Source organism: Puma concolor, chromosome A3 (assembly GCF_028749965.1).
Source record: "Puma concolor isolate L17-30 chromosome A3, mPumCon1.1.hap2, whole genome shotgun sequence".
Classification (NCBI taxonomy): Eukaryota; Metazoa; Chordata; class Mammalia; order Carnivora; family Felidae; genus Puma; species Puma concolor.
Genome location: NC_141669.1, coordinates 116,629,222 through 116,654,056, shown reverse-complemented (window position 1 = coordinate 116,654,056; position 24,835 = coordinate 116,629,222). Strand labels below are relative to the sequence as shown.

The following is a 24,835-nucleotide window of genomic DNA, read 5'->3' as shown; positions in this document are numbered from 1 at the left end:
TTGGGGTTGTAAGTTTGAGCCCCACGTTGGGTATAGAGATTACTTAAGAACAAAATCTTAAAAAATTTTTTTAAAACAAAACACAACTTCTAACATTCTCAGGGGAAAAAAATAATCTAAAAATCTTTAACAGTAGAAAATTATTCGAATACAAAAGTAATCCCCCTCACCCCCCCTACCTCCCCAGTTCTTAGCCAACCAACCTATGCCAGGTGCTAGAAATTCAATTTTAGTGGTAAACTCTTATTTTCATTTCTGGTTTATAATTAAAGTTACAGAAATGGAACCAAAGAACAATCTAAGTGTAGTTCCCATCATGCATGCTTGTGAACTAGACCAGATTTTGTCCGCTTACAACTCATGACTTGATTCAAAGTTTCTCGGTTTCTAAGTGTGAATCAACTGGAAAGAATAGGAAACATCAACAGATATTTGTATTTCAATCTTGACTCTGCATCATACTAATTGGTGTGATACTGAACTTATTATTTCAATTATCAGAGTCTCAATTTCCTTATATGCAAAATGCAGGTTGTGCCTTACTAAAGCTACGATGGTTAAATGAGTATATATGTAAACACATCACCATAGTGGCATGGCAAGCATTAAAAAAATGGCAGCTATTTTATCTGGCAACTCCAATCCTAAAATACAGTGTGACTTTCCAATTAAAATCTCTACTTCAAATAATTATGTTAAATTCTATCAATTATTTTCTTACCTGAGTGGAAAACTGGTAACATAGAAATATTCACTTTTGTGGGCAATAAACAATAAAGTTGTAAGTATAAATATACAATTTAGATTCTACTTTAAAATATGAAAATGGATATGCTTTGTTAATTATTAAGTATTTTTCATTGGTAACAGTTTCAACTTGTAGGGGGTAAAAAACTTAAGCAGCTATAAATGCAGAGTGTAGAGCAATATAAAAATGAAATTTAACTTGTGTATTATTTTCTAGTATTTCAATTTATGGAAAAATTTGACTATTACAGAGTTCCTATGAATAGCAGTCAATTAAAATGAACTTGTCAACTCTGAAGCAGTATGACCATTTCAGAAATTTCTCTCCACCCTCACTAACCTCAAAGAAACAATCTGGAAGATACACCAGGACTGTGTTGAAGGTCCTGCTATTAAAAAAGATCATGAGTTAAAGAGGAAGTAGGAAGTCTTCCAAAGCAGAAACAGAAGAATAGCATCTGACGACTGCAAAATGTTTTATAATGTAGTTTCTAAGTAAACAAAAAGAACTTTGTCAGACTAATCAAGAAAACTACTAATCTGCTCTTTGTCTTGGGGATTCTTTTTTTTTTTTTTTTCAACGTTTATTTATTTTTTGGGGGGACAGAGAGAGACAGAGCATGAACGGGGGAGGGGCAGAGAGAGAGGGAGACACAGAATCGGAAACAGGCTCCAGGCTCCGAGCCATCAGCCCAGAGCCCGACGCGGAGCTCGAACTCATGGACCGTGAGATCGTGACCTGGCTGAAGTCGGACGCTTAACCGACTGCGCCACCCAGGCGCCCCGTCTTGGGGATTCTTAAATTGACATTTCAAGTGAGAATTTGCTTAGCACATTTGTAAGTAATGGAAAAATCTAAAAGGAATCCACTAAGAAGTACTTTCATTAAGCATGCTAGCTATATAGGCACTAATCCGGGTGCCAAACTTCTTTCAATTAGTTAATGTTTATTATTTCCTTTAACAAAAACTAGTGAGTCATAAATGGTAAGCTATGCTGGTATACGTATAATGAATTGGTTTTGTCATTATTGTAACACAAAGATACCTCTGTAAATGTAGCCTACAGAAATGGAAAAGGAATGGCAAATGGATTTCAGCTTGTATTGGTAGGCTGATACAGTACTAAGAAGGATTTCAAGTCAAATTTAAACTCAACTAGATACTACTACAGACACACTATGTCTGCCATTGGCAATGGAGAGGGTATGGCACCATTTGCCATATTAACTATCATCATTGGTCTACAAAATAAATAGTTTACAAATCAATTCATTACACAGAATCAACTGTGATTCAACTTTGATTTTCAACTTTTCAACTTACAGAAAAATGTTTTATTCATAGAAACAATGCACTAAAAGGAAAATGTTTAAAATAATCAATGTCTCTTTTTAAAAAAGAAATAACTTCTTTAAGGTGAAAAAGAATAGCAATAATTACATACAGCATCTATGGTGGCTAACATTAGAAGAATCATTAAAGAGCCTATATAAAAAGTGATTACTTACTTTCTGAACATGTAGTTTCACCATTAGTAACAACTTCAGACTCTAACTGCAGCCCATCAAGACAAACTGACAAGTCTCCCATTGTCTCTGTTGGCTCTTTGTCACCTATAAGCTGTAAAGTCACAACTACTTCCTCAACTGTAAGAGAATATAATTACAGAACAGTCACTTTTTTTTTCTTTAAGCCATCTTAACTGTTAAAAACAATGAATGTCAGAAAAAATTTACATTTTTGTGTATATAAATTGTTTTTAGTATACTTCTCTGAGGTTTCAGGACTTTTGACACAAACATTTAAAAAAACAACAAAATTTGTTAATGTTTAATATCCATAATATAAAATACTAAATAGCTCAATCATCTCATTTGTTATATTCATTCCATCCTTGCAGAAAATAAGCCAGCGGGGTTATTCAGCAATATATGCCTGAATTTTACTGAGTGAAAACATATAACTTAAGAATGGACTGCATCTCTTAAATCCTAAATGAGATTTAGAAAGTATGTTTTAGATAGTCAAGGGGTAGAAAAACATCTATGTTTTAAAATCATGATAGGGGCGCCTGGGTGGCGCAGTCGGTTAAGCGTCCGACTTCAGCCAGGTCACGATCTCACGGTCCGTGGGTTCGAGCCCCGCGTCGGGCTCTGGGCTGATGGCTCGGAGCCTGGAGCCTGTTTCCGATTCTGTGTCTCCCTCTCTCTCTGCCCCTCCCCCGTTCATGCTCTGTCTCTCTCTCTGTCCCAAAAATAAATAAACGTTGAAAAAAAAAAAATTTTTAAATCATGATATATTAGGGGCACTGGGTGGCTCAGTCAGTTAAGCGTCCGACTTCAGCTCAGGTCACGATCTAGCGGTCCGTGAGTCCGAGCCCCGCGTCGGGCTCTGGGCTGATGGCTCAGAGCCTGGAGCCTGCTTCCGATTCTGTGTCTCCCTCTCTCTCTGCCCCTCCCCCGTTCATGCTTTGTCTCTCTCTGTCTCAAAAATAAACATTAAAAAAAATTTTTTTTTAAATCATGATATATTAATCAAAACAAGCATGTTTCAAGTTTTTATATATCTTCATATATATATATATATATATATATATATATATACACACACACACACACATACAAATAAAACCACAGCCATCTAAAGTTAGGAAATTTAAAAAAAGCATTTGAAAAGACAATCTGTCAAAATATTAATCATATATGTCTTTGAAATAGGATTACATTTTTCATCTCTATATTCTTTAGTTTTCCATAATTGAGTTATAATATTTTAATAAGTACCTATTTACTAAATTTACTAAAAAATATTGGGTCAAAAATGAATGGCTAAACCAAGGTTGCTCAGAATGCTTTAAATAATTCAAAATTCGAGGCACCCAGGTGGTTCAGTTAGTTAAACATCTGACCTTTGATTTCAGCTCAGGTCATGAGCTCAAGGGCTCAGAATGCAAAGCTTGCTTGCATTCTCTCTGCCCCTCTCCTACTCAGGCTTGCAAGTGCACATGCATGCACACATTGGTTCTCTCTTTCTCTCTCAAAATAAATAAACATACATTTTAAAAAAAGCTAAAGATTGTTCTCCTCATTAATATTATAACCAAGCAAACTTAAAAACAAATAGTGAACATAGTCATTCTGCACGTCTTGCACATGTATTTCTTGCAGAAAAACAAATAGCCTAACACAATTTCTGTTACTTTTACATACATACGTTTCATGTTGTTTGACTTTAAGGTTTCAAAGATATCTAATGCAGCAGTTCCCAACAAAACATCAGATTTCAGTGTCTGATGACTCCACACGCGAAAATGCAATTTACTCACAGGGGTGACAATACTAAAAGTGAAGAAAGGTTAAAAAAAAAATTATTATTTTCATTAAAATATCACAGTGGGATCCTAAATAAATTACTATTAAATTTTAATGTCTAAAATCTTCTGACTGTATCTCTTACAGTTTATTGTACAATCAATATTGCCCCTATTTTGTAATCTTACAGAAAACATCTGAATGCTACATGCTCACATTGTCATTTTCATTTATGGCTGAACTACAGGGGCAACTTCATGCATATATCACCAACACAAGTAAAACTGCTCATCATGCTACAAACTGTTAGAAAACTTGTCTTACTTTAGTAGTATAAAAAGTTAATTTATAAATTAAATCTTTACTTTATGTCAGGTAGTATAGTGAGCCTGAGGTGATTTCATTTCATCTTCATGGCAACCCTAAGAGATGGGAATTACCACCTGCATCTTCAGATATAGAAACCACTATTCAGAGAAGTTAATTAAGCAAGTTGCCCAGCATCCCACAGCTAGTCAGTGGCAGGCTGTAATTTGAACAAAGGTCTGAAAACAGAGGAGGAGGAGGAGGAGGAGGAGAAAGGGGGGGAGGGGAGGAAGAGCAGGAGGAGGAGGGGGAGGAAGAGGAGGAGGAGGAGGAGGAGGAAGGGGGGGGAGAAGAAGAATACTATCTGTAATGGTAATTTCCAAAACAAATTTTGGGAAATCTGAACTTGCACTAAACTGCATACAAAGTGTTCTCAAAGTCACCAATTAGAAAAACAGGAACACTGTTATTATCTGCCATGGTATGGTTCAATACTATAAAGAAAAATTCTAGGGACACCTGGGTGGCTCTGTCAGGTAAGCATCCAACTTCAGCTCAGGTCATGATCTCATGGTTTGTGGGTTCGAGCCCCATGTTGGGCTCTGTGCGGACAGCTCAGAACTGGGAGCCTATTTTGGATTCTGTCTCCCTCTCTCTCTCTGCTCCTCCCCCACTTGTACACTTTCTGTCTCTCTCTCTCAAAAATAAATAAAACATTTTAAAAAACTGAAAATGAAAGAAAAATTCTAGAAATATTTGAATTTCTCTATACTTCATTCTAAAAGGTGATGAAATTTGGGGAGACAAACTCTTTCTCAGAAGGCTACCTATGTCTATTACCCTCATTATCATATTTTCACCACCATTTTAAGTTTAAACAAACTAAATGGGGATGGAATGTAAGGAATTATTAATTTTACTTTCATTTGAAAGAGGATAAAGTATACTCTCAAAGATGGTCTTATCTAAATTAATTCAATTCTAGAGAGAATGCCCACAACAGAAGCCATGTAAACATTGCAGACCAATCTGCTACAACTTAAAAATTCAGAACTTGAGCTATGCGTTCCCCCAAACATCATCAATAATCAACAATAATATTGGATCAACAATAATATTACCTTAAGAGGCTACAAGGAGAAGTTTCTTTTTTCTTAACTTTTAAACCACTAAGGAGTTCATATCATTATCAGCTTAAAGAGCCTCAAGGTGCACATCTAGTGAGCAGAGCCAGCAGTTGGGAGAAACTTGATGAGTATTCAGTCAATACTCAGTTATTCTGCTAAATATCTCTCGTCATTACAGAGACTGGTGATCTTTTACAGATTTCATTTGCTTTAAAAAAACATCTGCTCATATATTTTTAAATGTAGATTCAATCTCTAATAGACCACTAATTAAAAACAAAGTCTAAGAAACTTTGTTGAAATAAATACAGATAAGCATTAGGATACTTCTTAAATTTCACTTATTTGCTCAAAATCATCATAAAGTACATCCAGATACCCTAGAAATCCAAAAGTCATGTTAAAAAAATAAAAATAAAAGTCATGTTAAAAAACAATTTAGGTATATCCAATTTGTTTTGTCATTTATTAGGAATAAATACTATACACATCAGCATGTACTGTGTGAACAGCTTATAGTTTCAAATATCTCACCATTTAGATTTTTTTTTTTTCAACGTTTTATTTTATTTTTGGGACAGAGAGACAGAGCATGAACGGGCGAGGGGCAGAGAGAGAGGGAGACACAGAATTGGAAACAGGCTCCAGGCTCTGAGCCATCAGCCCAGAGCCCGACACGGGGCTCGAACTCACGGACTGCAAGATCGTGACCTGGCTGAAGTCGGACGCTTAACCGACTGCGCCACCCAGGCGCCCCCAATATCTCACCATTTAGAAATGAAACTTTTCCTTAGTCACTGGTTTATTTCTCTAAGGGAAGAAAATTCAAGAATTCCAAATGTTAGGAGGCGCCTACGTGGCTCAGTCGGTTAAGTGTCTGCCTTTGGATCAGGTCATGATCTCACAGTTCACTAGTTCAAGCCCCACACTGGGCTCTCAGCTGCCAGTCAAGAGCCTGCTTCAGATCCTCTGTCCCCCTCTTTCTCTGCCCCTGCCCCACTCACACTCTCTCTACTCATACTCTCTCTCTCTCTTAAAAATAAACTTAAGAAAAAAAAGAATGTTTTAAAAAATTTAAAAATTAAAAAAAAGAATCCCAAATGTTATGTAATAAAAAGAATTTTTGTATATTTGATGTGGTGACAACCAGTTAGTTATATTTTGAGCTACATTTTAATATACATTTGGTCCCCAAACTAAATATGGTATATTATCTTGAAATCCATTTGTTGATAAATCATGCTCTCTTCCATTTTAGTAAAAACACTAAAATTAATCTATAATTGTCTTCAATGAGTGCTCAGTACCAACATGTGGTGATTTGTCAGTAAGTGTTAAAAGTGAGCTATGTGCTACTTCTATGAATTCATCCTACAGATAAAAACACCAACATATAGTGCATGACTCTTGGTTTCAGCTCAGGTCATGATCTCACAGTTTGTGAGTTCAATCCCCATTTGGGGCTCTGTGCTGACAGTGCAGAGCCTGCTTAGGATTCTCACTCTCTGCCCCTTCCCTGCTCTCTCTCTCAAAATAAACATTTTTTAAAAATTAAAAAAAATAAATAACACCAACATATAGACAGGCACATGGATGTATATATTGCAATGCTGCGTAATAACACAACATTAGAAACCAACTAATTAGGGGCACCTGGGTGGCTCAGTAGGTTAAGGTCCGACTTCAGCTCAGGTCATGATCTCACGGTTCATGGGTTCAAGCCCTGCATCAGGCTCCGTGCTGACAGTATGGAGCCTGCTTGGGATTCTCACTCTTTCCTTCTCTCTGCCCCAACCCCACTTGTACTTTCTCTGTCTCAAAAATAAATAAACTTCAAGAAACCAACTGATTTATAGGGAACTAATAAAATACACGATAGTCCACTCATATTAAGGGATATTATTAAACTATATAAGGTATGCTAGATCTATATGTATACAGCTAGAGAGATAACCATGCTATGTAAAGTATAAAAACAGAGTTATAGGGCACCTGGGTGGCACAGTTGGTTAAGTGTCTGACTTAGGCTCAGGTCATGATCTCACGGCTTGTGAGTTTGAGCCCTGCGTGGGGGTCTGTGCTGGCAGCTCGGAGCCTGAAGCCTGCTTCAGGTTCTGTGTCTCCCTCTCTCTCTGCCCCTTCCCTGCTAGCTCTCTCTCTTTCGTTCTCAAAAATAAACATACATATATACATACATACATACATACATACATACATACATAACAACAGAGTTACAGAATTTTTTTTAAAGGAAGAAAACCCCTGTGTAGGTTCTGTGTGGGCATCATAATTAAAAACACAAAAACAAGGGCTGCCTGGGTAGCTCAGTTGGTTAAGCATCCAACTCTTAATCTCAGCTCAGGTTTTGATTTCACAGTGATGAGGTCAAGCCCCATGCTGGGCCCCAGGCTGGGCATGAAACCTACTTGAAAAGAAAAAGAAACAAAGAGGAGCAGGAGCAGGAGCAGGAGCAGGAGCAGGAGCAGGAGGAGGAGGAGGAGGAGGAGGAGGAGGAGGAGGAGGAGGAGGCAGCGGCTGAGGTGGAGGCGGAGGAGGAGAAAAAGAGAAAGAGAAAGAGAGAAAGAGAAAGAGAAAGAGAAAGAGAAAAAAAAAGAAGAAAAAGGACAAGACAAACACACACCAAAAAAATTATTTTTAAAAGCCCTGTACTTCAACCCTAATTTAAGGAAAGAGCTGTTAAGAATCTTTCTAGGCCCATAACCACGGGCTCTCCAGATGCTGTTCAGTAGCAATAATGATACCACCATCAATTAAACTGGAGAAGGTAAAGGAGAGATTGGAAAAACAGAAATATCTAAAGAGAAACAAAAAAGGGACTAGAGAAAGGAGTCCTAGGAATAGATGAGAAAGAAAAACAAAAACATGAGAAGAGGGGCAAAGAAAACAAGTGAGAAACTTTTAAAGCTTCACTGCTATTCACATATTAAACTAAATACACTGTAGAAAATGCTTTCAAACCTACACTGTAAGGGGTTGCTTCCATTTGGGACTGTTCGTATTGTTGCATTTTTCTGTCTTCTTTGACTGTCCATCAACTGTGACTTCCACATAAGGACTTGGTCCAAACCAATTCTTTTTATTTTCTTTAAGTTTTGCTGAAATGACTAGGCAAAATAAAGGAGAAAATATTTAAATATTTGAGATGTTAGTTCATCCTTCAAATCCATTTAATTTCATAAAGGTTACATAGAACATTATTACTTTTACTCAGAGAAGCAGTTTTAGTCTAAAATACTTACTAATCTTATTCACTCATAACCTTTGTATTTCCTTCCATCCTAGTAAATGAACATAGGACTTCCCCCACATCATTCACGCAAATTACTATTAATAGACTCCCCAATGTCAGTATCAATAGTCTCAGTACTCTGAAGTCAATTAAAAAATACACCATCAGGGGCATCTGGATGGCTCAGTCAGTTGAGCGTCTGACTCTTGATTTCAGATCAGGTCATGATCCCAGGGTCGTGGAAATGACCCCAGCATTGGGCTCTGTGCTGAGCATGGAGCTTGCTTAGGATATTCTTTTTCTCTCTTTCTCTCTTTCTCTCTCCTTCTCTTTCTCTCTCTGTCTCTCCCCTTCTGCCCTCACTCACGTGCTCTAATTTTTTTTTACAAAGTACATCAACAAACTCAGTCAACAAATATTTGAATCCCTAACATGTACCAGATAATTGCTCTCAACTGTAAATAGTGCAGTTTACAGTATAGAAAAGGCCCTGACTCTCAGGGAGATAATATCCTAGTTAGAGATAAGTCCTTGTGCTGAAAAACAGGCTAATGTGGCAGAATATAATTTGGTAATCTCTGAAGAAACAGTTTTAAGCAAACATCTAAATGACAGGGAGTTTGCCCGGAGAAGACTGGAAGTGGGAAGAGAGCATCTGGAGAGAAGCAAAAAGGCTTGGCATATCTGGAGGAAATATAGCAAACAGGGAAGAATGGTAAATGAGGTGAGATCACATTCAGCTTTATAAGCCCAGATAAGGAATTTGGATTTTATTCTAAGCATGCTGGAAAGTCACCAGAGGAAGACAGTTGCAAACTAGGATTGTTTTTAGCGTCTCATATCTCATATTAGCAAGAGCTTCCTACAAAGTACATCTTAAGATACTGACTGATTCCTTCATATTCACCCTTGAGTTAGTTACCTTTGCCAAAAAATAGCCTTGTCCAAGACCCTTGGAAGGTGCAACAAGTAAATTCAAATCTAGTAGAGCACCTAATAATGGTTCCCACAAGTTGACAACTCGTTGCTCCCCTATAAATGAGGTGATCACAGCCATGGAAACATTCTACCACCTAAATATCTATTCTAGCAGCTAAGCACAGAGAATGTCAGTGCCCACCAAGATTAAGGGACATTTGGTATTGCTACACGAGTTTGTATAGCAGCTACCCAAGAAACTCAATATACAGTCCAAAGCATACACAGTCTGGGCATCCTAGCAGGTCCAGTCCCAGGTGGCAGCTATGAATCTCCTGACTTCACAAACATCACTTCTTTCCTTTGATACTTATATGCCTTTTTGGTAGCATGCAAGCCAGCTGCTGGGTTAGTACTCCCAACAATGTATGCACATTCTATAAACCAAAACTTCATCATTATTTTGGAACATTTGGTATAATAAAGTTTGATGAGATTTCATATCAATATGCAGTATCAAAAAAAGTATCTGTCAAAGAAAGAAAAAAAACTGCAAGAGATGTTACTGAAGTAGGCAACAAGGAGCCTCTGAGGAACTGTAAGTAAGAGTGCTATTCTGGGGCACCTGGGTTGAGCGTCCAACTTTAGTTCAGCTCATGATCCCGTGGTTCATGAGTTGGAGTCCTCGTGTCCGGCTCTGTGCTGACAGGTTGGAACCTGGAGCCTGCTTCTGATTCTGTGTCTCCCTCTTTCTGCCCCTATACAGCCCACTCACACGTGCGCTCTCTCTCAAAAATAAATAAACAAACATTTTAAAAAAAGAGTGCTATTCAACAAATTTTCTGAGTGCCTACTATATATATCAGATATTATTTGGGGCACTGAGAATACAGTGATAATCAGATTAATACTCAAAGATAATTCTGCTGTGGGAAAAATAAATTGATAGGGAGACAAAAGTGGGGGTTAAGAGACTACTAGAGTCATCTAATCAAGAGATGACAGTGGTTTGGATGGTGAACATGAATACGGGGGGGAATAAATATTTTCTAAGGAGAACCAACATGATTAGATTACATGAGGAAGTTGGAAAAAAGAAGAAGCAAGGATAATTCACAGGTTTTCGGTATGAATAACTGAATGGAAGAATACGTCATTTAGTAAGATGGAAAGATCTGGGATACAAGCCTGAGGGGGGGTGGCATAGGCAGGAAATCAAGAGTATTATAATGAATGTGTAAAATTTGAGATGTTTGTGAAACATCTAAGTGTAAACACTAAAAAGTCTTTCTCAGAAAACAATCGAGCAGGGCACAGACCTATCTCTGATTAATATGTACTATAAAGCTCAAGTACTTAATACAGAGCAATATTTAATCACAGGATTGCCACAGAAAATTATAAAACCCTTATTTTTAACACATTTCTGACCTAAGAAAAGGTGAAAAAAGCCTAAACAAGTTTGCAAAGACCACCATTGTACTTCAGAGGCTCTTATGGACCTCTGAAACTGATTAAATCTAGAACAAAGCAATGTAGGCCTGACAGGAAGGAAACCATCTGCCCTCAGTGGCATTTTAGGATTCAAACTTTGCAAAGTTATTTTGCCATATAATCCCACCCAACCCCACTAGAGACATTGTAGGAAACTTTAAATGTGGAAATAAAAGAGGTAAGTGAAACTAACACTAACAGTTAGTGTTGGCTATGTGTCTGCCACATAAACATTTTCATTAAAAAAATTTTTTTTCTAATGTTTATTTTTTGAGAGAAAGAGACAGAGAGTGTGAGGCAAGGGAGGGGCAGAGAAAGAGGGACACACAGAATCCCAAGCAGGCCCCAGGCTCTGAGCTGTCAGCAGAGCCTGACACAGGGCTCCAACTCACGAGCCATGAGATCATGACCTGAGTGGAAGTCGGATGCTTAACCAAGCCACCAGGCACCCCAAAACACTTTCATTTTAATACTCAAAAGACTATCCTGTGGGATAGGAATTATCATCTTAATTTTTACACATAAAAAGACAAATTCAACAGAACTTAAAAGTTTGCGTGAGGGTCACTTGCGAAGCCTGAACAGGAGAAATTAAGTGCTCAAATCTCAGTTTACATTGCATAAAACTTTTGTTACAGTCCCAATATTAAAAAATAGATCACTGCACTACTTCCTGAAACTTAATTTACTATAGTAAATTAAAAGAATAAAAATGGTAAACTATAAGACAGGAAACTGAAAAATCTCAGTATCACATCACATGGGCTACCGCAAAGGTCTCCAACAATTGTTTTTAACCTCACTTCTGCAACCCCTCAACTTCTAGGATTATCTTCCTAAAACAGATGTGCTCATGTCAGTACTTTTCAAATACTTCTCTAATGCCTGCATGATGAAATCTAAACTCTTCTGGGCATTTCACATTGTTGTTTACCTCAGTTCACAGCTAAGGAAACTGAGGCTCAAAGGTATTAGTGACATGCACAAGGTTACATAACTATTAAGTATCAGAACCAAGACCAGACATTAGCTTCTCCGGAGATGGGAATCATTAGTCTAATATACATTTCTTAACTAAAACTTGGGGTCAGGGGCGAAATGACCTCCCCAAGAGTTTAACGATAGAAACTTTAATGGTACACAGGTCAAAGCATTTGACAGTATTTATTATTTTCTACTATAATTTTTGCATCTATCTGATAAACTATACAAGAAAGTTATTGCCCAATATGAAAAATACAGGGACATTCACTAACAATATTCCAGTAAAATGTGAACAAATTAGTTAAATGCCAACAGAAGTTCCCAAAGCAACTGCTTCAATGAATTATCTAGATCTATGTGAAAGAGTAGCACAAAAGACAACCTTTCTTATTCAACTCAAACTTGAAGCTAAATGGCTACTCAAGTTATTTCCATAAATTAGATTCAAATTACAGAAAATGTTACTGGAGAGTGGTCAACATGGTGGAGAAGCAGGGGGACCGGAAGTTCCCGTGTCCCTCAAACACAGCAGTATTGAGGCCAGAAGACTTGGAATTCTAGGAATCCGGGTTACAGAGTGACAGAAACATCTCCAGGGGCCCACAGGGACAACGTAGCAGGCCATAGGTGCATGACTGCAAACTGGGAGAGATAAAACAGGCGGCATAGGAATGGAAGGGAGGGATCCCCTTCTGTGAAGAGACAAAAGGAAGAGAAAGACAGGCTGTGGAAATGTAGGACTGTATTTGGACAAGAGAAAAACCATGGACCGGGGAATGGAAAAAAATGGAGAAAGAACCAATTTCTAACTGTGGGAGGTGGGGAGCCAGCCCTGAGCTAGGTAGCTAGCTCTCAGGAGCAGAGAGAACAACCCTTTCCCTTGAGTGCTACGAGAAGACAAATAGCCATTCCAAGGACAAAAGACCCTGTAGGCCCATGAACCCCTTGCCCCCCCTCCCCCACACCAGCCAGAGGTCCTTTGTACCTGACAGTACCCCAGAGTGACAGTATCCAGAAACTGGGACAAGGGATCCCGTAAGACATTGGGGTTTGAATCCCAGCCACGTGCCTGGAAGGCATAGGAGATGGTGGAGGGGGACATAGGTGGCTGCTTGCACTCGCGCCCACTCAGCACTGTGAGGAGCCAGAGGCCCTCAGCTGACAGGCTGGGTGGAGTGGCACTTCCCAGGAACCAGGGTGCGTGGAGCAGGATTCGGGTTTTAATCCCACCCAAGCACCTGGAAGGTGCGGGAGACTGTGGAGCAGGACAAAGTGGCCTGCTCGCGCCTGTGTGGCACTGTCAGGATGGCCTGAACAGAGTGGTTTGGGACACCTGGTCCGGGGAGGAGAGGCTGGGGTGTTGCCAGTTTTCTCCCCATCACCAACAAGGTGGGGTTTCAGGGAACAGACAACGGGCCCACAGTGGAGGTGGGACCCACATACACCAAACCACATCCCTCTGTATCTGGTAACTGCATATGTAACAGAGCAAGATTGACACTGACTTAACCAAACAGTCCCTCCTCCAGATCATTGCAGGCACCGGTTTCAAAGCCCCATCAGATATTGGTCCAGTGGTTTTTGTATTCTTTGATTTGATTTGATTCTTGATCAATTCTTATTTTGTGTGTGTGTGTGGGGGGGATATATATACCCCCCCTTTTCTTCCTCTTATTTCTTCCCTTCTCTAGTCTGGTTATTCTGGTTGTTGGTTTAAGCACACATTTTCAATCTATTCTTTTTACATCTCTTCTGTCTCTCCTTTATTCTGCCCCCCCCCCCCCCCCCCCCCCATCTCTCTGGACTAAGCTGTATAGTTTCTCTGATTCTCTGCCTGGTCAATTTTTTTTTCTTTTCCTTTTCCCCACCCCTGTCACTTCTCTCTCTGTATGGGATAAGGCCTCTTCCACCACCATACACACCCCTTTTTAAAATTTTTTCCAGGGACACTTCAACGTACAAATCAAAGCACACCTGGTGGAAGATCCAAACCACCACTATGAGTAGGGAGATAAAGCAACCAGAGCCTCAACAACAGAGAGCATGAAACACACTCCAAAAACACCTCCTGAAGGGCCAGGCCCTGGACAGCGTTATGACCCCTTTTTAATATAATAGTGCTCACAGGAGCAAGACTCATAACAAGCTATTAAAACACATAAGGGACAGAAAACAAGCCAATATGACAAAATAGAAGAATTCTCTTCAAAAGAAATTCCAGGAAGGAATGACAGCTAGAGAATTGCTCAGAACAGAAATGAACAATATAACTGAGCAAGAATTTAGAATAATAGTCATAAGATTAATAGCTGGGCTTGGAAAAAAGCATAGAAGGAAGAAAAAAAGCTTAGAAGATGGCAGAGAATCTACTGCTGCAGAGATCAAGGAACTAAGAAATAGTCACAACAAATTAAGAAATGAGGTGCTAAATAAACTAGATGTAGTGACAGCAAGGATGGAAGAGGCAGAGGGGAGATTAAGCAAAATAGAAGATAAAATTATGGAAAATAATGAAGCTTAGAAAAAGAGAGGTAAGAAAATATTAGACCACAAGGGGAGAATTACAGAACTAAGTGATTTGATAGAAATGTAATAATATCCATATCATAGGAGCTCCAGAAGAAGGAGAAAGAGGCAGAGGTTTACTTGAACAAATTATAGCTGAGAACTTCCCTAATCTGGGGAAGGAAATAGACATCCAAATCCAGGAGGCTCAGAGAACTCCCTTTAGATTTAACAAGAATAGATCTTCTCCATGGCATATCATTATGAAACTGGCAAAATACAAAGATACAGAATTCTGAAAGCAGCTAGAGACAAATGGGCCTTAACCTACAAGGTAGACATATAAGGGTAGCAGCAGACCTGTCCACTGAAACTTGGCAAGCCAGAAGGGAATGACAGGAAATATTCAATGTGCTGAACAGGAAAAATATGCAGCTAAGAAGACTTTTTATCTAGCAAGATTGTCATTCAGAATAGAAGGAGAGATAAAGGCTTTCCCAAACAAAAACTGAAGGAGTTCATCACCACTAAACCAGCCTGCAAGAGATCCTAAAGGGGGACTCTGTGAGTGGAATGCTGCAAACACTAAAAAGCACCAGAGACATAAGCATAAGCATGACATCTACAGATAACACAACGACACTAAAGCCATATCTTTCAATAATAACTCTGAATGTACATGGACTAAATGCTCTAATCAAAAGACATAGGGTATCAGAATGGATTAAAAAACAAAAACAAAAAACAAGATCCATCTATATGCTGTCTACCAAAGACCCATTTTAGACCTGAGGGCACTTTCAGATTGAAGGTAAGGGGATGAAGAACCACCTATCATGCTACTGGAAGTCAAAAGAAAGCTGGAGTAGCCATACTTACATCAGACAAACTAGATTTTAAGCTAAAGGCTGTAACAAGGGATGAAGAAGGGCAGTATGTCATAATTATGAGGTCTATCCATCAAGAAGAGCTAACAATTGTAAATGCTTATGCTCCCAACTTGGTAGCACCCAAATACATAAGTCAATTAATCACAAACATAAGCAATCTTACTGACAGGAATACTGTAATTGCAGGGGACTTTAATACTCACAACAATTGACAGATCATCTGGGCAAAATATCAATAAAGATACAAGGGCCTTGAATGATACACTGGACCAGATGGACATGACAGATACATTCAGAACTTTTCATCCAAAAGCAGAATACACATTCTTTTTGACTGTACATGGAACATTCTCTAAGATGGATCACATACTGGGTCATGAAACAGCCCTCAATAAATATAAAAGGATTGAGATCATACCATGCATATTTTCTAATCACAATGCTATGAAACTTGAAATCAACCAGAAGAAAAAAATTTGGAAAGTTTCCAAATGCACAGAAGTTAAAGAACATTCTAATAAAGAATGAACAGGTCAACCAGGCAATTAAAGAAGAAATTAAAAGATACATGGAAGCAAATGAAAATGAAAACATGACAGTCCAAATCCTTTGGGATGCAGCAAAGGCAGTCCTAAGGGGAAACACAATGCAATCCGGGCCTATCTCAAAAACCAAGAAAAATCCCAAATACAAAATCTAACAGCACATCTAAAGGAATTAGAAGCAGAACAGCAAAGAAATCCCAAAACCAGCAGCAGAAGAGAAATAATAAAGATCAGAGCAGAAATAATATAGAATAAAAAAAAAAAACAAACAAACCCAGAACAGATCAATGAATCTAAGAGCTTTTTGAAAAAATAAAACAAAATTTTTAAACCCCTAGCCAGACTTCTCAAAAAGAAAAGAGAAAGGACCCAAATAAATAAAATCACAAATGAAAGAGGACAGACCACAACCAGTATCACAGAAATATAAACAATTATCAGAGAATACTATGAAAAATTATATGCCAACAAACTAGACAGCCTGGAGGAAATGGACAAATTCCTAGACACCCACACACTATCAAAACTCAAATGGGAAGAAACAGAGAATTGAACAGACCCATAACCAGTGAAGAAATTGAATCACAGTTATCAAAAATCTCCCAACAAATAAGAGTCCTGGGCCAGATGGCTTCCCAGGGGAATTCTAACAGACATTTTTTTTTCTTTTTCTTTTTTTTTTACATTTTTTTTTAATGTTTGTTTATTTTTGAAGGAGAGAGAGACAGAGTGTGAGTGGGGGGGGGGGGGGCAGAGAGAGAGGGAGACACAGAATCTGTAGCAGACTCCAGGCTCTGAGCTGTCAGCACAGAGCCCAACGCGGGGCTCGAACCCACAAACTGAGATCATGACCTGAGCCGAAGTTGGATGCTCAACCGACCGAGCCACCCAGGCACCCCCTAACAGACATTTAAAGCAGAGTTAATACCTATCCTTCTCAACCTGTTCCAAAAAACAGAAACAGAAATAAAGATTCCAGATTCATTCTATGAAGCCAACATTTTTTTTCCATTTTTTTTAACCTTTATTTATTTTTTTGAGACAGAGAGAGACAGAGCAAGAATGGGGGAGGGTCAGAGAGAGAAGGAGACACAGAATCTGAAACAGGCTCCAGGCTCTGAGCTGTCGGCACAGAGCTCAACACAGGGCTTGAACTCACAGACCCTGAGATCATGACCTGAGCCAAAGTCGGATGCTCAACCGACTGAGCCACCCAGGCACCCCTCTATGAAGCCAACATTAACTTGATTCCCAAACCAGACAGTGACCCCACTAAAAAGGACAATTACCTTTTTGATAATTTACCTAAAAAGGTGAAATATCCCTAATGAACACGGATGCAAAAATTCTCAACAAGATACTAGCAAATTGAATTCAACAGTATATCAAAAGAATTATTCACCACGATCAAGTGGGATTCATTCCTGGGCTGCAGGGCTAGTTCAATATTCGCACGCAAATCAATCAATGTAATACATCACATTAACAGAAGAAAGGATAAGAACCATATGATCCTGTCAATAAATGCAGAAGAAGCATTTGACAAAATACAGCAGCATCCTTTCTTAATAAGAACCCCCAAGAAAGTTGGGATAGAAGGAACATAACACCATAAAAGCCATATATGAAAAGCCCACAGCTGATATCATCCTCAATGGGGAAAAACTGAGAGCTTTCCCCATGAGATCAGGAACACAGCAGGGATGTCCACTGACACCACTGTTGTTTACCATAGTGTTGGGAGTCCCAGCCTCAGCAATCAGACAACAAAACGAAATAAAAGGCATGCATCCAAAACTGGCAAAGAGTAAGTCAAACTTTCACTTTTTGCAGATGACATGATACTCTACATGGAAAACCCAAAAGACTCCACCAAAAAGCTGCTAGAACTGATACATGAATTCAGGTAAGTCACAGGATACAAAATAAATGTATAGAAATCAGTTGCATTTCTATACACCAATAATGAAACAACAGAAAGAGAAATCAAGAAATCAATCCCATTTACAATTACGCCAAGAACCATACCTTGGATTAAACCTAACCAAAGATGTAAAAGATATGTACGCCAAAAACTATGGAAAATTTATGAAGGAAACTGAAGAAGACACAAAGAAATGGAAAAACATTCCATGCTCATGGATTGGAAGGACAAATATTGTTAAAATGTCAATACTACCCAAAGCAATCTATACATTCAATGCAATCCCAATCAAAATTGTATCGGCATTCTTCTCAAAGCTAGAACAAACAATCCTAAAATGTGTATAGAACCACAAAAGACCCCAAATAATCAAAGTTACACTGAAAAAGAAAACCAAAGCGGAAGGCATCACAATCCCAAACGTCAGCCTCTACTACAAGGCTGTAATCAAGACAGTATGGTATTGGCACAAAAACAAACACATAGACCAATGGAATAGAATAGAGAACCCAGAATTGGACCCACAAATGTATGGCCAACTAATCTCTGACAAAGCAGGAAAGAGTATCCAATGGAAAAAAGACAGTCTCTTTAGCAAATGGTGCTGGGAGAACTGGACAGCAACATGCAGAAGAATGAAACTGGACCACTTTCTTACACCATACACAAAAATAAACTCAAAATGGATGAAAGACCTACATGTGAGACAGGAAACCATCAAAACCCTAGTGGAGAAAACAGGCAACAACCTCTTTTACTTCAGCAGCAGCAATTTCTTGCTTGGCATGTCTCCGAAGGCAAGGGAAATAAAAGCAAAAATGAACTATTGGGACCTTATCAAGATAAAAAGCTTCTGCACTGCAAAAGAAACAATCAACAAAATTAAAAGGCAACCAATGAAATGGGAGAAGATATCTGCAAATGACATATCAGACAAAGGGTTAGTCTCCAAAATCTATAAAGAACTTACCAAACTCAACACCCAAAAACAAATAATCCAGTGAAGAAATTAGACACTTCAATAGACACTTTTCCAAAGAAAACATCCAGATGGCCAAAAGACACATGAAAAAACGCTCAACATTGCTCATCATCAGGGAAATATAAATGAAAACCCACAATGAGATACTACCTCACACCAGTCAGAGTGGCTAAAATTAACAACTCAGGAAACAACAGATGTTGGTGAGGATGCAGAGAAAGAGGAACCCTTTTGCACTGCTGGTGGGAATGCAAACTGGTGCAGCCACTCTGGAAGACAGTATGGAGGTTCCTCAAAAAACTAAAAATAGAACTACCCTATGACCCAGCAGTAGCACTACTAGGAATTTATCCAAAGGATAAAGGAGTGCTGATTTGAAGGGGCACATGTACCCCAATGTCTATAGCAGCGCTTTGGACAGTAGCCAAATTATGGAAAGAGCCCAAATGTCCATCAACTGATGAATGGATAAAGATGTGGTTTATATATACAATGGAACACTACTTGGCAATGAGAAAGAATGAAATCCTGCCATTTTGCAACAATGTGGATGGAACTGGAGAGTATTATACTAAGTGAAATAAGTCAATCAAAGAGAGAATATGTTTTCACTCATATGTGGAACTTGAGAAGCTTAACAGAAGACCATAGGGGAAGGGAAGGGGAAAATATAGTTTCAAACAAAGAGGGAGCAAACCATAAAAGACTCTTAAATACACAGAACAAACTAAGGGTTGATGGGTGGGCACAGGAGAAGGGAAATGGGTGATGGGCAATGAGAAGAGCACTTATTGGGATGAGCACTGGGTGTTGTATGTAAGTGATGAATCACGGAAATCTACCCCCAAAACCAAGAGCACACTGTATATACACTGTGTGTTAGCTAACCTGATATTATATAGAAAGAAAGAAAGAAAGAAAGAAAGAAAGAAAGAAAGAAAGAAAGAAAGAAAATATAACTAAGACACCAGCAGTATACTTTTTTATTTTATGTAAATGCTGAAAAGGAAAGGTGACATTGCCTTTTCTTCGATACTTTTTTTTTTTTAACTTTACTTATTTATTTTGACAGAAAGAGTGCAAGCAGGGGAAGGGCAGAGAGAAGGGAGAGAGAATCCCAAGCAGGCTTGGCACTGTCAGCACAGAGACTAATGCGGGGCTCGAACTCATGAACTGTGAGATCATGACCTGAGCCAAAATCAAGAGCCATTCACTTAACTGATAGAGCCACCCAGGCATCCCTCCTTTGATACTCTTATAAAGAACTCAGTGAAGGGCACCTGGGTAGCTCCACTGGTTGAGTCTTGATTTTGGCTCAGGTCATGATCCCAGGGTAGTGGAACTGAGCTCCTCAAAAGGCTTTACACCGAGCATGGTGCCTGCTTAAGATTCTCTCTCCCTCTGCCCCTTTCCTGCTCACTCTCTCTAAAATAAAAAAAAAAGTAAATTAAGTTAAATTAAAAAAAAAAAAAGGATTCAGTGAAATTAAAACGCACATCCAAGTTCTCTAAACAATCCAATTATCAACAAACAGCACTATGAATTATTTTTTTAAACTTCTTTTTTGCTACAGCTTACAAAAGGTACCATTTCTCTGAAATAAATTTTCTATTTGCCCTCACTTAATTGGGTAAGGAAATCAATTAGCCAATATATACTGTAAATGAATAATTAACAGGAATGTATGTCTGTCTCTGTATGTATGATAGAAGGAGGTAAGAAAATAGGGGCACCTGGCTGGCTCAGGTGATAGAGAATGAGACTCTGGATCTCAGGGTCATGGGTTCAAGCCCCATGATGATTGCGGAGCCTACTTAAAAAATGGTAAATAAACAAACAAACAAATAAATATGAAAGAGGTAAGAAAATAACAAGAGGGTAAGAAGCCATCTGCATGTTCAATGCACTACCTATCAAGATTCCACTGGCATTTTTGATTAAAGTAGGAAAAACACTCCCTAAAATTTATATGCAACCACAAGACCCTGAATATCCAAAGAAATCAATGCAGGAGGCATTGTACTTCCTGATTTCAAGCTATCCTATAAAGCTATAGTAATCAAAACAGTATTGTACTGACATAAAAACTGACAAATAGATCAATGGAACAGAATTGAGAGCCCAGAAATAAATCCAAACATATAAGGTCAACTAATATTTGACAAAGGAACCAAGAAAATTCAATGGACAAAAAACAGTCTTTTCAGGAAATGCTGCTGGAATAACTGGATTGAAAAAACAAACAAACAAAAAAAGCCAAGGGGTAGGGGCTCCTGGGTGGCTCAGTCGGTTAAGTGTCTGACTTTGGTTCAGGTCACGATTTCAGTTTGTGAGTTTGAGCCCCACGTTGGGCTGTGTGCTGACAGCTCAGAGCCTGGAGCCTGCTTCAGAGTCCGTGTCTCCCTCTTTCTGCTCCTCCCCCACTTACTCTCTGTCTCGCTCCAAAATAAATAAATACTAAAAAAACATAAACAAAAGATAAGAGGTGCCTGGGTGGCTCAGTGGGTTAAGCGTCCAACTCTTGATTTTGGCTCAGGTCATGATCTCATAGTTCAGGAGATGAAGCCCCATGTTGGGCTCTGCGCTGACAGCACGGACCCTGCTTGGGGTTCTCTCTCTCTCTCTCTCTCTCTGCTCCTCCCCCACTCTCTCTCAAAATTAACTTACTAATTTAAAATTTTTTTAAAGACAAGAAATTTGAGTAGAACCACAGAGTAGGATTTTTTAACTTTTGACACTCAATTCTCCTATTGGTCTTTCATACTAACTTTCTAAAAAGTAAAATTGACTGTTCTTTGTTAAAAGCCCTGATTTCTTTCCATGTCTGCCAGCAATGATATTTTTGTAGCCCTGATACACACCTGAAGGAGATGACCCACTCCCATTAAGTTCTCAAGGTTCCAACTCTGCAGCAGTGGCCCGCAGGGGTTTTAGCAAAGCCTTGTTCGTTTCTCTGCTTCAAGTGTTCTGCTCGTATTCTCTCCTAAAAGGATCCTTTCTACTTCCCTATATATTTTTTAAATAATTTCGTATATTTAAATGGTAACAACGCTTCAAGCACCACTTCCTTTCACAGAAGCTCTGGTCAAACACTGATCTTGCTTTCCTGACCAAAGTTGTTATCTCTTTTTGCCGTTACCATATACAATGGCATTTATTTTTTACACTTCAATTTTTATGCCCATCTTGATTCTATCTAGAAAGATGTTGAGGCAGCTTACAAAAAAAAATAATAAAAGCAACCAATACTATAACTGATCCATTAACATAGAATAAAAAATACAATGTCATTAAAGGAAATTGTGCAAAAAGCTTAGTTCTGAGGTTTCTAGCATCAAAAGCATATAAGTAAACAATGAATTATGAAAGGCATTTGATTCTACTCAACTTGGCACTTTACTCTTTATAACCTTATGCTTTCCATTTGTCTCATATATAATAATATATTTGCTAAATATATAACTTTTATCCATTATTCATGGTATTTGTTTTTATTAAATTGCTTTTTGCCTTGTATTTGTGCAGTCTCAGAATTTTTAGAACCAAGATTAAAAACTTAAACATGGCAAGAATTATGTCTTCTTGAGATGCATTTAGACATTTATCAAATATTTTTCTTACTGTGAGAATAATGATGGTAGCAAACAAGATAAATGGTTTATGCACAGAAAAAAGTATAAAGGAATATAAACCTAAACCTAAAGGAATAACAGTATCATCTCTCAGGATTGAGATGATAAATAGGACCCTTCACTTCATTCTTTTACTGAGGTTTTTTTAAAGTTTTTTTTGGTTATTGTTTGTTTTTGTAAGTAGGCTCCATGCCCAGCACAGAGCCCAGTGTGGGGCTTGAACTCACAGCCCTGAGACCAAGACCTGAGCTGAGATGAAGAGTCAGACACTTAACTGATTGAGCCACCCAGGCACCCCTATTTTACTAAGTTTTTAAAAATAAAAACATGTGTGTTACTTATATAACCTGAAAAAGTAAAGATTTTTTTAAAGATTACTCCAATCAAAGGTTTAATGTTAAGCAGCCCAGAAAAAGTCCTAAGAAGCTGGCTCAATTTAGTATATGTGCTGCTGAAGCAAGCACAGAAGCTGGCTCAATTTAAATCAGCTACTCAGGCTAGCTTCAGGATGGGGGGCAGAGGAAAATAATCAGAATCTTGCTTAACAAAGAAATATCAGTATCTTTCATTGAGAATCAGACATTGCTAAGGAAAGAGACTATAGTGAAGGAATTTCCAAAAATAAATTCTAAGATGCTGTCACATTATGAAAGTGTTTTTTAAATATAATTCAATCATTTTTAGGTTTTGAGGAAGATAATAATAAGGACATGGTTTGTAGCCTAATAGTCATCATCTAGAGGTGGATGTGAGATAGGTGTAATAAAAGCTAAAATACCATACAGAGGATGATAATTGTTCTAGAAGAAATAAATGCCATTAAAAGGTTAGAGACTGAGGTTTCACTGTGTGATACAGACACACGCATATCTGAAGAAAATCCAGTGACTCACCAAATAGTTCATGTATAAATATCTACAAAAAGACCATATGGAGCCAGACTGTGAAAGCTCTCAGCCCCGGCTAACGAAATTCCAAACTATAGCCAAACAGAAGCATTAAAGATTTTTGAGCAGGAATGTAACATAAGTGGCATATTAGAACATTAGGAATATCAATCTGAAAGTGATATACTTGGTTCATATGGTTAGAGAGAGAAAGACAGAGATAGTAGTTAAGTAATAATAGCAACCAAAGGATTTAAATAGACATTCTCCAAAAAAGATATACAAATGGCCATTTAGCACATGAAAAGATGTTCGACATCGTTAACCACCAGAGAAATGTAAATCAAACCCACAATGACATACCACTTCACACCCACTAGGATGTCTATAATCAAAAAGACAACACGCACTGTCAAGGATGTGGAGAAATTGGAACCCTCCTACATGACTGATGGGAATACAAATAGTGTGAATGCTTTGAAAAACAATTTGGAGAGGCGCATGGGGGGCTTAGTCGGTTAATCATCTGACTCTTGACTTAGGCTCAGGTCATAATTTGTGGTTTGTGAGTTCAAACTCGTATCAGGCTCTGTACTGGCAGTGCAGAGCCTGCTTGGAGTTCTCCATCTCCCTCTCTCTCTGCCCCTACCCTGCTCACCATCTCCCTCTCCCTCTCTCTCTCAAAAATAAACATTTAAAAAAATGAAAAATAAAAAAATTTAAAAAATGAAAAGCAATTTGGAATTCCTCACAAAGTGAAACATATATATGACCAGTGACTCCACTCCTAGGTAGGTACTCAAGAGAAGTGAAAACACACATCTTTACAAAAACTTGTACACAAATGTTCATAGCATTATTCATAATAGCCAAAAGTAGAAACAACTCAAACATACATCAACTGATAAAAGGATAAAGAAAATGTGGCATGTTCATGCCTGCAATATTATTTGGCAATAAAATGAAATACTAATGCATGCTATAATAAGAATGAACCTTGAAAACATGCCAAGTAGAAAAAGTCAGAAACAAAAAGCCATACACATTTTAGGATCCCATTTATATGAGATATCCAGAATAGAAAAACCTACAGACAGGAAGTAGATTAGTGATTGCCCAGGGTTGATGGTGGCTGGGGGACATGGAAAGTCTTCTACTAACGGGTAGAGGTTTTCTAAAACTGACAGTGTTGACAACTGTACAACACTGCGAATATACTAACAATCATTGACCTCTTAATGGGTAAACTGTATGTGAATTATCTCTCAAGGCTGTTAATGTAATACAAAACAAAAAACAATAGCAACTGCCCCAGACACCAATGTTTAATG

The 24,835-nt window shown here is 38.3% G+C and overlaps 1 protein-coding gene across 4 annotated transcripts in view; it reads right to left on the bottom strand.

The window, feature by feature from the left end:
• The window catches only part of ITCH (itchy E3 ubiquitin protein ligase), a 146,459-nt gene that overhangs the window by 75,733 nt on the left and 45,891 nt on the right, over positions 1–24,835 (bottom strand). For 3 of the 4 annotated variants that reach the window (XM_086702022.1, XM_086702021.1, XM_086702023.1), the window contains 3 exons: positions 8,477–8,618; positions 3,963–4,087; positions 2,258–2,395 (listed from right to left, as the gene is read on the bottom strand). In XM_086702022.1, the coding sequence (XP_086558148.1) occupies positions 2,258–2,395; positions 3,963–4,087; positions 8,477–8,618 (405 nt within the window). The remainder of the gene's footprint in view (positions 1–2,257; positions 2,396–3,962; positions 4,088–8,476; positions 8,619–24,835) is intronic. The other variant, XM_086702024.1, reaches the window with a different exon arrangement.